At 43.1% G+C, this 14,146-nt stretch overlaps 1 protein-coding gene across 5 annotated transcripts in view; it reads left to right on the forward strand.

Annotated features, from left to right (window-relative positions):
* Positions 1-14,146, forward strand: part of NTN1 (netrin 1) — a 91,798-nt gene that overhangs the window by 58,977 nt on the left and 18,675 nt on the right. For all 5 annotated transcript variants that reach the window (XM_063456028.1, XM_063456030.1, XM_063456029.1 and 2 more), the window contains exons 3-4: positions 7,597-7,785; positions 13,527-13,676. In XM_063456028.1, coding sequence (XP_063312098.1) covers positions 7,597-7,785; positions 13,527-13,676 — 339 coding nt within the window. The remainder of the gene's footprint in view (positions 1-7,596; positions 7,786-13,526; positions 13,677-14,146) is intronic.

Raw genomic sequence — 14,146 nt, forward strand, 5'->3', positions numbered from 1 at the left:
AAGATACTGATAGATACTAACATCATAAAAGTAGACATAGTTTCTGGGAAAGGGAAGGCAACAAGTTAGATCCCCAGTAATTGTAAAACTACAATTCCTATGATGCCTTGCTAACTTAAAAGGGATGGTATAAGCAGCAGAACTCCATCTTATTTAAGTGGTTATAGTGTCTGGAGTCCCCTGGCGCGGTCGTTCCTTTCAGCATTAAACTAGTGTTTCTAATGTCCCCAGCAGCCCATCCCCTCTATGAGAAAGCATTAGCTAAGAGATTGGTGGCCTTCGGCACTCCAGATCTTGTGGACTACATCTCTCTTAATGCTCTCACATACATAATGCAGAACAATGATTGGCTGTTTTTTGCTGAGAGTGTCAGCTGACCGATTGCTGGTATGTGGATAGCCATTGACCCTTATTTAGTGTGTGTCAAAAAATGGAGGAGAGCGTGCCAGAGGGCTCTAGTAGTATAACCAGTTCAATGAGATTAAGTGCTTACAGTGTCCCTTTAAGGTTGACAAAGCACCATGGGAGCTGGAGTTCTAAAACAGCTGGAGATCTACCTTTTGGCCATCATTTTTCTAGGAAAGTTAATCCCAGTTGAGGCCGAAGGGGTTGATGGAGATTAGAGAGATTTAATGCTTTAATGAGTTTTACAGTGATAGGGTCTCACATTATACAACAGGCAAGGCAACGACTATAATCAGATTTTACCGGCTGTTAACAATTCTGGTTTATATTTAGAATTTGCATCTAGAGTACATTTGTTTGATAACTTATGCAGAGCCTGGTAAAAAGTTCAAAAGAACCAAAACATGTTTTTAAATGTGATGCAAAGTTCCAAAAGTGGTGATTGCTTTGCTTTAACACAATTTCTTGAGCACTATACCATAATTAATCACCCTCTTCATTCTTTAACATGTTATGGATAAGAGCTAGCACCACATGTCTATGTGAGCTGGGTGATAGGTGCTTGGTCTGTGCCAGCATAACAGTCTGATTCTTACATACCCTGCTTATATTAAGTGACAATATGGCTCTAACGATGATCATCGGCTAATTAAACAGAGAATTCTGTTAGAGTCCTCCCTGAGATAAACTCTGGACACCTGATAATCATGTCACAGTGAATAATGGCGGTATAAGATTTAGGTTAGATTGGCTGTCAATATGTATCTATAGTTAAAGGGACACTATAGTCACCCAGACCACTTCAGCTCAATGAAGTGGTCTGGGTGGCTGGTCCCTCAGGTTTTAACCCTTCAGATGCAAACATAGCAGTTTCAGAGAAACTGCTATGTTTACATTTGGGGTTAATCCAGTCTCTAGTGGCTGTCTTCCGGACAGCCACTAGAGGCGCATCTGCGATGCTGGAGGCACATTTCTCCTCCATCGTGCAGAGCGTCCATAGGAAAGCATTGAGAAATGCTTTCTTATGGACACTTTGAATGAGCGCATGGCACTTGCCGCGCATGCGCATTCGGCTCCGTTGACGTCGGCGTGGGAGGAGATGTCACCAGCACCAAGGGAGGCCGGCGCTGGATTAAGGTAAGCTGCTGAATGGGTTTTTACCCCTTCATCGCCACGGGAGGGGGACCCTGAGGGTGGGGGCACCCTCAGGGCAATATTGTGTCAGGAAAACCGCTTTGTTTTCCTGACACTATAGTGATCCTTTAAATTATGACTTGCTGCACCCACAGGACTAGTGCAACCATTGGATTTATTAATTCTTTGGCACCTGAATGGTGTGACTTTTGTTTGTTCTTTTTGTTTCTACAATTCACTGATTTCTGCCTCTCCCTCATTTAAAGAAAGAAATTAAGAAAATACGTTTCTAATCTGCCTGATTTAATTCCCCACTAAAGAGTAAAACATTGATAATACTATCCAATCATCCTTGTGATGAAGGCCTTGTACATGAAATAACCAGCAGAACTTTATTCAAAGAATGCAACTGTCTGAACCCAAGATTTTCATGCAAATTGGGTAGAAAAAGAAAACAGAAATAGGACCACACGACTCTCGGCTGTATTTAAAAGAAAATATTATTATACAACATGTTGATGATAGATTAGATTTAAAACACATTTTGGTTCGAGCAGAGAAACCTAAACATTACGCCTTCTCTGTTTCACGGGTCCCAAAAACAATTTTCTGCTTTCTGAATATATGACATTTTCATCCTGGAATGCATCAACGTAATCTTTACTAGCTGAACCTGCACCGTGCCGCAAAAACATCACCTGACCCTGGATGGTTTATTTAATTAAACGTCTTAAGCCTTACTCTGGCCCTAAAAGGGAAGCACTCCATACTTCTATCCAAAAGTAAATGTTCTAATGGCTCTATATATACAGAGGCGTAACTAGAAACCACGGGGCCCCGGTGCGAAAATTGCCCTAGGCCCCCCTACCATAAGTCCTCGCCCCCCCCACACACACATGCAGCCATACAGATACACATGCAGACACACACATACACAGAGACCCATACATACAGACACACATACACAGTCACACACATGCATTAACAGACACACATATGCACTCAGACACACACACAGACACTCAGACACACACACATGCACTCAGACACACACACACACACACACACAAATTATTCATACTTTAAAAATTTTTAAATGTCCACCCAGCTTCCCTACCTGGAAAGCTGCTGTGCATCTGTCCCTGGGGTCCAGTTGGGCTTCAGTGAGGAGGGCGGCTGTGTTCCCGGCAGAGGCGGCGAGGGAGCTGTGTTCTCCCTACTCTGCTCCATCGTGCTGCGCAGGCTGTCTATTGATGCAGGGAGCCGGAATATGACGTCATCAGCAAGCGGCGTGCGAGGGAGCAGAGCAGGGAGAACACAGCTCCCTCGCCGTCTCTATCGGGAACACAGCTTCACGCCGGGTGGGGGTCCATTAGGTGGCCAGCAGGCCTCCTCTTGGGCCCCCCTATGACAGGAGGAACATGTAGGGCTGCATCCCGGTGTGACAGGAAGTGCTCTCTTAGTGAGCACTTCCTGACAGCCCGCTCGGCAATGCTAGACACAGGCAGGAGGGGAGCAGCACAGCTCTCCCCTCATGTCAGACACCCCGGAGGTATCCAGGCGGCCCATGGTTGCTGGGGTCGTGGTACCTTGGTAGGTACGCCACTGTGTGTGTGTGTGTATGTATATATATATATATATGTATATAAAACAAAGCACAGTATTTCCCCATCTCCCCCATTATGTGAAATCATCCTACCCTGTCTTTCTTCCTCTTTTATTTCAAGCCACATCATTGCATTTCTCTCAACCATTTCACCCAGTTTCATTGTCAGCCTCTCTTCTCCCTCCGTTCTGCCTCATCCCCAATTCCATCTTACTTTATCCTCTATTCCACCCAGTTTTATCTCACTTCTCTCTCTCTCCCTCCTCTGTACTACTCACTCTCTCTATATCATTCTACCCCCGTCTCCGTCATCTTACCCCCTCTCCATTATTCTGCTCTCCGTCTCCCTCCATCATCCTGCCCCAACTCTCTCCATCATCTTACCCCCTCTCCATTATTCTGCTATGTCTCCATCATCCTGCCCCCAACTATCTCCATCATCTTACCCCCTCTCCATTATTCTGCTCTGTCTCCATCATCTTACCCCCTCTTCGTTATTCTGTTCTCTGTCTCCCTCCATCATTCTACCCCCATTGATCTCCATCATTCTGCCCTGTTTCCATCACCGTGCCTCCGTCTCCTAGAAGAAATGAATATCCCCCAGAATGAAATGACAATTTTGTGATTTAAAAGTCAAAGCAAACCTAGGGGCATTTATTTATCACACAGGCTTCTCGAGGTGCAACTGATCGTTTTCTCTGTGCCAGTATTATTAGGATCAGCAGTGCGTGTTGCTGCGTTAGGTCCAGGGGCCGTGGCATATATAAAATATTCATCGTACGCAGTAAGCAGTGCGTCAGTCACTGGCTGTGAGTCACCTCTGGTGTGCCAACAGACCTGGCACAATGTGCCTCTGACCTTTCCGATTTCCATTCCCCACACCTAGGATTGCATGCAAGGAACACAGCAAAGGGAGGCAAAGCAGGGCAAAACAGTGCCTGAGTCAGAGGGCAGAGCAGGGCAAAAAAGTGCCTGAGTCAGAGGGTAAAGCAGGACAAAACAGTGCCTGAGTCAGAGAGCACACAGCAGGGCAAAACAGTGCCTGAGTCAGAGGGCAAAGCAGGGCAATATACACCCAAATCACATGGCAAAGCAGGGAAGTCACAACTATCAAGAAGGGCAATACACTGCCCGAGACTGAGGGTGAGCAGGGTAATTCAGTACCCGAAACTGAGGGAGAGCTGGGCGATACACTGCCAGAGACTGACATTGAGTGGGGCAATTCAGTACCTGACTCTGAGGGTGAGTGGGGCAATTCAGTACCTGACACTGAGGGTGAGTGGGGCAATTCAGTACCTGACACTGAGGGTGAGCGGGCGATACACTGTCCAACACAGAGGGTGAGTTGGTCGATACGCTGCCCGAGACTGAGGGTGATGAATGTTTTGGGATTATACTTAAATAATACTGTTAAAGGTTTTCTACCATACACACTGCGGTATAATTGTAATAATGCCTCTATGGCCAGATGTCTTATTTGCACTTTAAAATCGCTCCTGGCATGTAAATATACAGGCTACCATGATTTGAGAATTATCATTTTTTTTATGTGCACAATAAAACCACTTTGATGGAGCTCTATATGCGTGCAGTAACCCCTTCCATGATGGAGTTCTGTATGCGTGCAGTAACCCCTTCCATGATGGAGCTCTGTATGCGTGCAGTAACCCCTTCCATGATGGAGCTCTGTATGCGTGCAGTAACCCCTTCCATGATGGAGCTCTGTATGCGTGCAGTAACCCCTTCCATTATGGAGCTCTGTATGCGTGCAGTAACTCCTTCCATGATGGAGCTCTGTATGCGTGCAGTAACCCCTTCCATGATGGAGCTCTGTGTGCGTGCAGTAACCCCTTCCATGATGGAGCTCTGTATGCGTGCAGTAACCCCTTCCATGATGGTTCTCGGTATGCGTGCAGTAACCCCTTCCATGATGGAGCTTTGTATGCGTGCAGTAACCCCTTCCATGATGGAGCTCTGTATTCGTGCAGTAACCCCTTCCATGATGGAGCTCTGTATTCGTGCAGTAACCCCTTCCATGATGGAGCTCTGTATGCGTGCAGTAACCCCTTCCATGATGGTTCTCGGTATGCGTGCAGTAACCCCTTCCATGATGGAGCTTTGTATGCGTGCAGTAACCCCTTCCATGATGGAGCTCTGTATTCGTGCAGTAACCCCTTCCATGATGGAGCTCTGTATTCGTGCAGTAACCCCTTCCATGATGGAGCTCTGTATGCGTGCAGTAACCTCTTCCATGATGGAGCTCTGTATGCGTGCAGTAACCACTACCATGATGGCGCTCTGTATGCGTGCAGTAACCCCTTCCATGATGGAGCTCTGTATGCGTGCAGTAACCCCTTCCATGATGGAGCTCTGTATGCGTGCAGTAACCACTACCATGATGGAGCTCTGTATGCGTGCAGTAACCACTACCATGATGGAGCTCTATATGCGTGCAGTAACCACTACCATACAGGGCTGGAGCCGTGTGCATGCAGTAACCCCTTTCATGCTGGAGCAGAGCATTGTGTGTGTGTTCTATTGTTTCCATAAGACAGTGCAGTATTGCCTTCATTATATTATCTATCTGCCATTTATTCCCCTGTTATGACCATTGTGTAAACAGGACAATCGGCTATTATGTCATTAACACAGTGCAAATGTACACGTTAAAAGCACAGCCATGTTAATGTAAGCATTGGACCACCATGGGGAGCAGTCAGCAATGTGGAAAGCTCCTTACAAGCTGCCAGCAATGTGGGAAGTGTTCTGTGAACAGTGTGTAATGTGTAAAGTGTTCTGTGAATAGCCAGCAATGTGTCGTTTTCTGTGAACAGTCTTTATTGTGTAACGTTTTCTGTGAACATTCTTTGTTGTGTAACATTTTTGTGAACAGACTTTATTGTGTAACGTTTTCTTTGAACAGTCTTTGTTGTGTTACGTTTTCTGTGAACAGTCTTTATTATGTAACGTTTTCTGTGAACAGTCTTTGTTGTGTAACGTTTTTGTGATCAGTCTTTATTGTGTAACGTTTTCTGTGAACAGTCTTTGTTGTGTAACGTTTTTGTGATCAGTCTTTATTGTGTAACGTTTTCTTTGAACAGTCTTTGTTGTGTAACGTTTTTGTGATCAGTCTTTATTGTGTAACATTTTCAATGAACATTCTTTGTTGTGTAACGTTTTCTGTGAACAGTCTTTGTTGTGTAACGTTTTCTTTGAACAGTCTTTGTTGTGTAACGTTTTTGTGATCAGTCTTTATTGTGTAACATTTTCAATGAACATTCTTTGTTGTGTAACGTTTTCTGTGAACAGTCTTTATTGTGTAATGTTTTCTGTGAACAGTCTTTGTTGTGTAATGTTTTCTGTGGGTGTTTGTGTGAAGCTTTCTATGAGAAGACAGCACTATATGAAGCATCCCGAGATCATTGTATAAAGCTTTCTGCGACACATTCAGCATGATGTGAAGATTCTGTAGCACAATTTGAAGCTTCTCATGAGCATTCAGCATTGTGTAAAGCCATGTGTGAGCAATCAGCATTGTGTTAAGCCTAGTGTGAGCAATCAGCATTGTGTTAAGCCTAGTGTGAGCATTCAGCATTGTGTTAAGCGTTGTGTGAGCAATCAGCATTGTGTTAAGCCTAGTGTGAGCATTCAGCATTGTGTTAAGCCTTGTGTGAGCATTCAGCATTGTGTTAAGCCTTGTGTGAGCATTCAGCATTGTGTTAAGCCTAGTGTGAGCATTCAGCATTGTGTTAAGCCTTGTGTGAGCAATCAGCATTGTGTTAAGCCTAGTGTGAGCAATCAGCATTGTGTTAAGCCTAGTGTGAGCATTCAGCATTGTGTTAAGCCTTGTGTGAGCATTCAGCATTGTGTTAAGCCTTGTGTGCGCATTCAGCATTGTGTTAAGCCTAGTGTGAGAAATCAGCATTGTGTTAAGCCTTGGGTGAGCAATCAGCATTGTGTTAAGCCAAGTGTGAGCATTCAGCATTGTGTTAAGCCTTGTGTGAGCAATCAGCATTGTGTTAAGCCAAGTGTGAGCATTCAGCATTGTGTTAAGCCTTGTGTGAGCAATCAGCATTGTGTTAAGCCAAGTGTGAGCATTCAGCATTGTGTTAAGCCTTGGGTGCGCAATCAGCATTGTGTTAAGCCTTGTGTGAGCAATCAGCATTGTGTTAAGCCTTGTGTGAGCAATCAGCATTGTGTTAAGCCTTTCAAGAATGTGCGAATTTTTGAGAAATGTAGGTAGTAATCGGGAAGATGCAGAAAGAGATGGAACAACGGGAAGGGAACGTGTGGACGGAGTAATTTATACCCTGCCCTGGGCCAACCACTAACCTCGGGTTAACATTCTCTGACTGTGATGATTAATTATCCCCTAGGCATGTTCAATGCATGTAAAACCCATGTTAGCACAGCATATCTAACCAGCTTTTCTGTGTCTTTCTTTTTCTCAGCCTGTAACTGTAACCTGCATGCTCGCCGATGCCGATTTAACATGGAGCTGTTCAAATTGTCAGGACGCCGGAGTGGAGGGGTCTGTCTTAACTGCCGGCACAACACAGCTGGCCGGCATTGCCACTACTGCAAGGAGGGTTATTACAGGGACATGACCAAGCCAATCACCCACAGGAAGGCATGCAAAGGTGAGAGGAACACGGGGTGATCTGCCAAGGTGAGAGGGAGAAGCACATAGGTCAACCTACAAAGGTGATGGTGATATATTGGTTTGGGTGAGGGAACTTGTATGTCACCCTGTCAGAATGAGTATGACATGTAGGTTGTCCTACAGAACTTATTTGTAGCATTGATAACCTTTATTATATAGTCCCGAACCTAATCTATCGGATTCCTTTACATTTATTTTTAAATAAAAAATTTTTTGTAAAGGACTACATAGGTGTAGTGTATTGTTCTTTGAATATACAGAAATTGGTAGACTGGTACATTTTCCTGTTATTTATTTCTTTACTAATGTAATCACAAAGACGTCCGTGAGACAATTGCCCAATCCTTATGGCAGGCAGAGCTTGGGTACCAGCCCCTCTTAGTGCGTTTAAGTGCCGTTTCTGATTGCCAGATATAGGGTTTTATTGCCCAAAAGTTTGCCAAATGCAGGAGCTGTTCGTTTGTGCGACTAGTCCGCATGTCGGCCCAGCCCCGCCTCCCCCCCCCCCCCCCCCCCCCGAACCAGATAGTTTTTGGTAATTAAAGGAGCAATTAAATATGGCTTGTAGCTGCAAATTGTACAATAGACTGTTGAAGGTTTCTTCTAGGAAGTTAAACCGAGCAGAACTTGGTTCTTTAATTATAGGAAAATCCAAGTCAAATCCAGGAAACATCTCATTACTACTAAAGGAAAGGACAAAAGTTATCAGGAAGGTTACTGATTAAAGTATAAATTGCCAGGAAGTCAAGATGAAATTCAAATTTGAACCCTAAATACACGAAATCCAGACAATTCACACTTCATTATATAATCCTGGCAATTTTGAGATGTAAGTCATTTTCTGTTAAAAAATAGTAAATACTGTATCATTGTTTTCAATGAACACAATAGAACGTGTTATTTATTCTTTTTATATATATTTAGAACTCGGTTAAAGATCAGATCACATTTTCAGACAAGGTACAGTAGGAATAGCAAGAGTTGTGAACATTTTGCAGGCAAACTGTGCCACATCTGGGGTTAACCCATTCTACCAACAGATTCTTAAGCCAGGATTAGCTGAGTGCCAAAAATGCTAAATTCCAACAGTATAGAAAGAGGTTAATGTCTCTTATTCCCCGTAATAGCCCCCGCCCCTTCCACCGCAGCACAGGTGTGCATACCAGGGCACAGTGGGTTGTATTGAACAGGTTAAGCAGAGCAGAGGCAGGGAGGGGTATAAAAGGGGGGCTGAGAATTTGGTACAAAGGCTTGACGCTTTGACTAATGGTTCCCGACGTGTTTGTGGGGCAGCAGATGAGAGGAAGGAGTGAAAGAGCGTTCCAACCATCGCAGAAGGAAGAGAAAAGAGAGATTAATCCACTTGCAAACACAGGGCGGAGGGGGTGGGGACTGATAGGTGCAGGTGCTGTCCGTCCAATTCCGAGATGAGGTTGTTCCCACAAGTCGCATCCAGCTTGCATATTGACTGCAAAACTGGTCTGTCTGGACGTAAATACTGTATATTATAAACATTCATGGGAAACTGTATACGTTCTACCTCTATACTAGTAGAACTGATATATAGGGATGCCAGCTTTGCCAGGTGATACTACCATTTGGACTGCCAACCAGACTCCTATATTTTATATTGACCTGAAGAGGTCCAAAGGCATCCTTCAGAACAATACATTCTCAGACTTTACATTATAAGCTAGTGATAAATAACAGTCTGCTTATATTATATATAGTATGTTCAGCTACTGCGAACCCCATCTATTCTTCCCCAGCCCAGACTTTCTGTGTCTGTCCAGAACAGCTCAATGAGAAGTCTTTGCAAGGCATGCGCTCTGGGCATTTGCTGCCTATCGAGTTTAGCTCCACTGAGCTAACAGAACCAGGAAGTAACAAGACCGGTTATGTGATTGACATCCAAGGGGGTGTAACAAGATTAATTCATTACAGTAAAGATTTTTATTTACTACTGAACATTTTGTAAAATGAAAAATGACACACTATTCGCAAATAAAGCTAAAGTGCTTTATGTATTTGGAGTGTTCTTCTATGCGCCCATTTAAATGTGACAAGATATTTAAAGGGTTAAGGATTTCATAAAAGGCAGGAAAGTTCCAATTACATGAACGATTACAAAGCATCCTGGACTCTTGCATACAGGAGAGGGGTGCGGAGATGAGGGAATTCTATACAGCCTTACATTCCCTTTGTCCTCATTCATTCGGAAGCCTCTGATACCTTTTAACACCCCTGGAACGTTTGAAATGTTCACAAATTATTAACCCCTTAGCAGCCCACGGGCCAGAAATTCACTGTAATTCACTTTTTAAGATAAAGGATTCTGTGGTGGGAAATATATATCCGTAAAGCACATATAATACGGATGTACTTCGCCCTTTTGCTGTTTTTGGCTTGGAGCATGAATTTACTCTTGGCCTGCGCTGTACCCATAGGCACAGCCTGTTACATTCCGGAATACTGCATGGCTATCGTGTTCTAAATTCACTAAACTGGGAACCATTAGGGACTGATCAGGGAATTACAAGTTTTAGGCAAAATAGCCGAACTAAGGCAAAATAAAATGTCATTTTCTGCTGTTTCCAGCTGGGTTATTTTGGCCAGCTAGTTGACATTCACTGGCCAATTCCTAGTTTAGTGAAATCATTTTTGGGTTCTTTATTACCCTGAGAATTAACCATGACATTCAAATAGCAGGCCACATTCTCCAACTGTGCTATCTGTGTAATATGTTGCTGCTATATAAATGCTTCTACTCCCAATTGGTCCAACTGCCTATTTTAGCAGGAATTCTGCAGTATCCCGATTAGTTCCCAGTTTACTAATTAACCCTGATAATATTAACTATTTAAATGCAGAGTTACCAGTGCCGTCTAGACCTAGGGTAGGCAACCGTTGGAACTCCAGATGTTGTGGACTACATGTCCTTTAATGCTCTTACAGCCATAATGCTGGCATAGCATCATGGGAGCTGTAGTCTCACTTGCCTGGTGCGATAACGGATGATTCCTATCTAAAGCACCTCTGCGCAGTGCAGCTTGTTTTTTTTAACCTATGTAAATCATATTATATTTAGCACAGACAGACGCACAGCATTTTTTAAATAACTCTCATTCTACAAAGTTTTGGCCTCGGTGACATGTGCCCCCACACCCCTTCAGGCCCTCCCCTGACCGCCAGCTTGCTGATTTTGTCACAGCATTGTACGCTGCGGGATAAATATATACTGTGACCTTTTAATGAGTTTTTACGCAAATGTTCTGAAAGACACACCAGGTGTTCTCTTGGAATACTTTGCTTTCCAGTATAACTACCCATGTGCACCTGTGTGAGGCAGGTGCATTAACCATTTAATGGCCAGAGGGGTACCATTGACAGTGACTTGTTTAATGGTCAGCCTCTGTTAGAATCAAGGTGTACTAATGACAGTGACATGCTTAATAGTCAGTCTCTCCTAGAACCAACGTGGATTCATGACCGGGACATGTTTTAATGGTCAGTCTCACCTCGTGAGTTTTCACATTTGTCATTACAATGAGTTTGGTTTAATTTATAGGAGTCTTGTCATCACTTGCTCGCCTCCTAAAATTTATTGACCGGAGGGTGTAGTGACGGAGGGAGCCTCGTGTTCATTTGGTATTTTAACTGCTCGTAAATTGTGTTACAAATCCTTGGCATATATTGGATGTAAAAAGAGAAAAAGAATCACAGAGGATAAGAATCTGTAAACACTTTCCTTTTGACTTTTAACATACATGCTTTAAAATTCCATTTGTGTCAGTTTGAATTCTTCATATGGTTCATTTCCATTCCTTTACAATTATATGTTAACCGTACAATTGCCAGAGGAGTTAAGCAATGTATTGTAAGAAGCCAAGCTGCACATGGTCGGTGAATGCTAGGGTTAACGGGATCTCCTTTCCAGTCCTTTAATGTGTATTTATTCCACTGGATAAATTGCTCCAGGCCAGTTTTCAGACAGGGACATGAATTGATGACTTCTGAATATTTCCAGTAGCTAGTCCTGGTGGGAAGGGGGTTTAAAAGGCTGATAGGAAGAAAATGTCTGCTCTGTTAACTGATAAGGAAACAGTATCTCACGTTTTATGATCTAATTTAATTGGAGAGTGTAACTCATCCCTATAATATGTCATGTACTGTCTGGGAGATCAAAAATCTGTCTGCTCCCCCCATCACTTTTCACCACCTCTTATCGATCCCTTGTCATCCTTGTATTATTTTTCAGACCACCCTTTTTCCATTCCCTCTTTTTTTCCTTCCAACTTTGTCTCCTCTCTGCCCCAGCCTCTATACCAGGTACCGTTAATCCTTTCCACTCACTTCTCATTCTGCAATCTTACCCAGCGTCCCACCTTGGACATTTTTGTCTCCATTCTATATTTCCTCTTCTGCTTTTCCTTTTTATTACTTCTCCCATTACCGACATCTTTTTATTTTCTTTCGCCCCCTGACATCTACAGTTTTCCCTTTCCCAGACCATCCCTTTCTTTTGTTTTCCGCACTCCTTCATTCCTCCAAATGCGCAAAAAATATGTCCTCCTCCTAGCCTTAATCTCTGGTACCTCTTCCCCACATTTGCCTCTCTACCTATAGTTCATTCCGGTCTCTCCCCATGTTGTTCTCTTACCTCCTCTCGCTGCACTCTCCCCTTTATCCTATACCTCCCCCCCTCCCATTTCTTTTTTTCTCTATTGTTAAATCACAGCCTGGTTCTAATCTTCTACACCTGGTCTGTTTATTATTCTCAAATATTCATCTTATTTCTTTCTACTTATTGCTGTGCAGTTAAATGTAAAAAAAAATTCGGATTTCCTAACTTCACCGATCTATAATTATTAATAAGTACATAAAGACCAGAATTGCTATAATGGTGCTTAATTATAGAGGAGGATTATTTTAACATAGTTCATTATAGCTATGTATTTCATACACATTATTATGATTCAGTGAATTCGGGGGGGGTATCAATTTCTTCATGTGTCATAATTTTTTTTTTTTTTTTTTTTACTGAAAACAAAAAGTAATATTCATAAAACTAAATGTGTGGCAATAAATGCATTTTCCTGATCAATTTTTGTAAAAATGTTTAATTTATGTGGTTACCCTTCACGACAGGGAAACTAAATGTGAAATCATTAATACTTGCTTCTGTAGAAGGCTTGCATGGTATACCCTGTATGTTCCTTAATTCAATCAGCCTGATCCCCATCCAGTGTCCCTTCCCCTCAAATACCTCTCCCCAAGCCTTGCCCTCTGCTCAACCAGCAGTTCCTAAATGGGTTTGTTGGATGGGATGCTTTTTTTTTTTTTTTTTTTTTACTGTGGAGCTGTGTATGAAAACAGTAGGTAACAATCATACGCTACAGAATTAATCCTATGTAATCACGGCTCAGTCATGGGGATTCCCGCAGCATGTCCATACTTTATACCACCAAAAGCAATTTTCTTGCACAGGCCCACAGCATGAAACATTTCTATGTTGTCTGCAAAACCAAGGTGATCTAAGAACTCTACATTCCCTTCCCTCCCTGCTTCCTACACTGCATTATCCTCTCTGCATTCACGACCCCTCGCCGTGCTCCCAGAAATTCTCTGCGTCTCCTTGTAATGTTGTACTTGTGGTTTTGTTTTGCTTCTTACCTTGTGCTGTTTTTCCAAACCCTTCTTGTCTGTTCCACCCCGCAGCCTGCGATTGCCATCCGGTGGGTGCAGCCGGCAAAACCTGTAATCAGACTACGGGCCAGTGTCCTTGCAAAGATGGTGTGACAGGCATAACGTGCAATAGATGTGCCAAGGGCTACCAGCAAAGCCGCTCGCCCATTGCCCCCTGCATAAGTATGTGTAATTGGTATTGGTGCTCATTACATAGAGGATATTAACATAGCAGTGCCATAAAATGCAGCAGCATTCAAAAAGGAATCCCCTGATAACACACCAGTGACCCCAATCGTAATCTGCAAGCACTGACACCCTTCAATCCCAGCCTCGTACCCCCTCACATACATTTTACATGTGCTGCCATGTAGGCCCAAAGCCTGCACTAGAGTTGGGACACCTACAAGTATTTATGAACAATTAAATATCCATGAAGAAAACCTGGATAAGCAAACTGTAGAAGCAGAAATAATGTGTGCACATGGCTAGTTTGTTCATTTACAGTTTAATACATTTTTCAGTAGTTATAGTATAGATCAGCTCATAGGCTACCTGTAAGGCATTTGTTAAAATGTCAAAAAGCAAACAGTCACCATGTAGACGTTAAGTGCTATGCCTTAGAGTATGACATAGCTGCAACAAAATTCTGT

The sequence above is a fragment of the Pelobates fuscus genome, chromosome 5 (genome assembly GCF_036172605.1).
Source record: "Pelobates fuscus isolate aPelFus1 chromosome 5, aPelFus1.pri, whole genome shotgun sequence".
Lineage (NCBI taxonomy): Eukaryota > Metazoa > Chordata > Amphibia > Anura > Pelobatidae > Pelobates > Pelobates fuscus.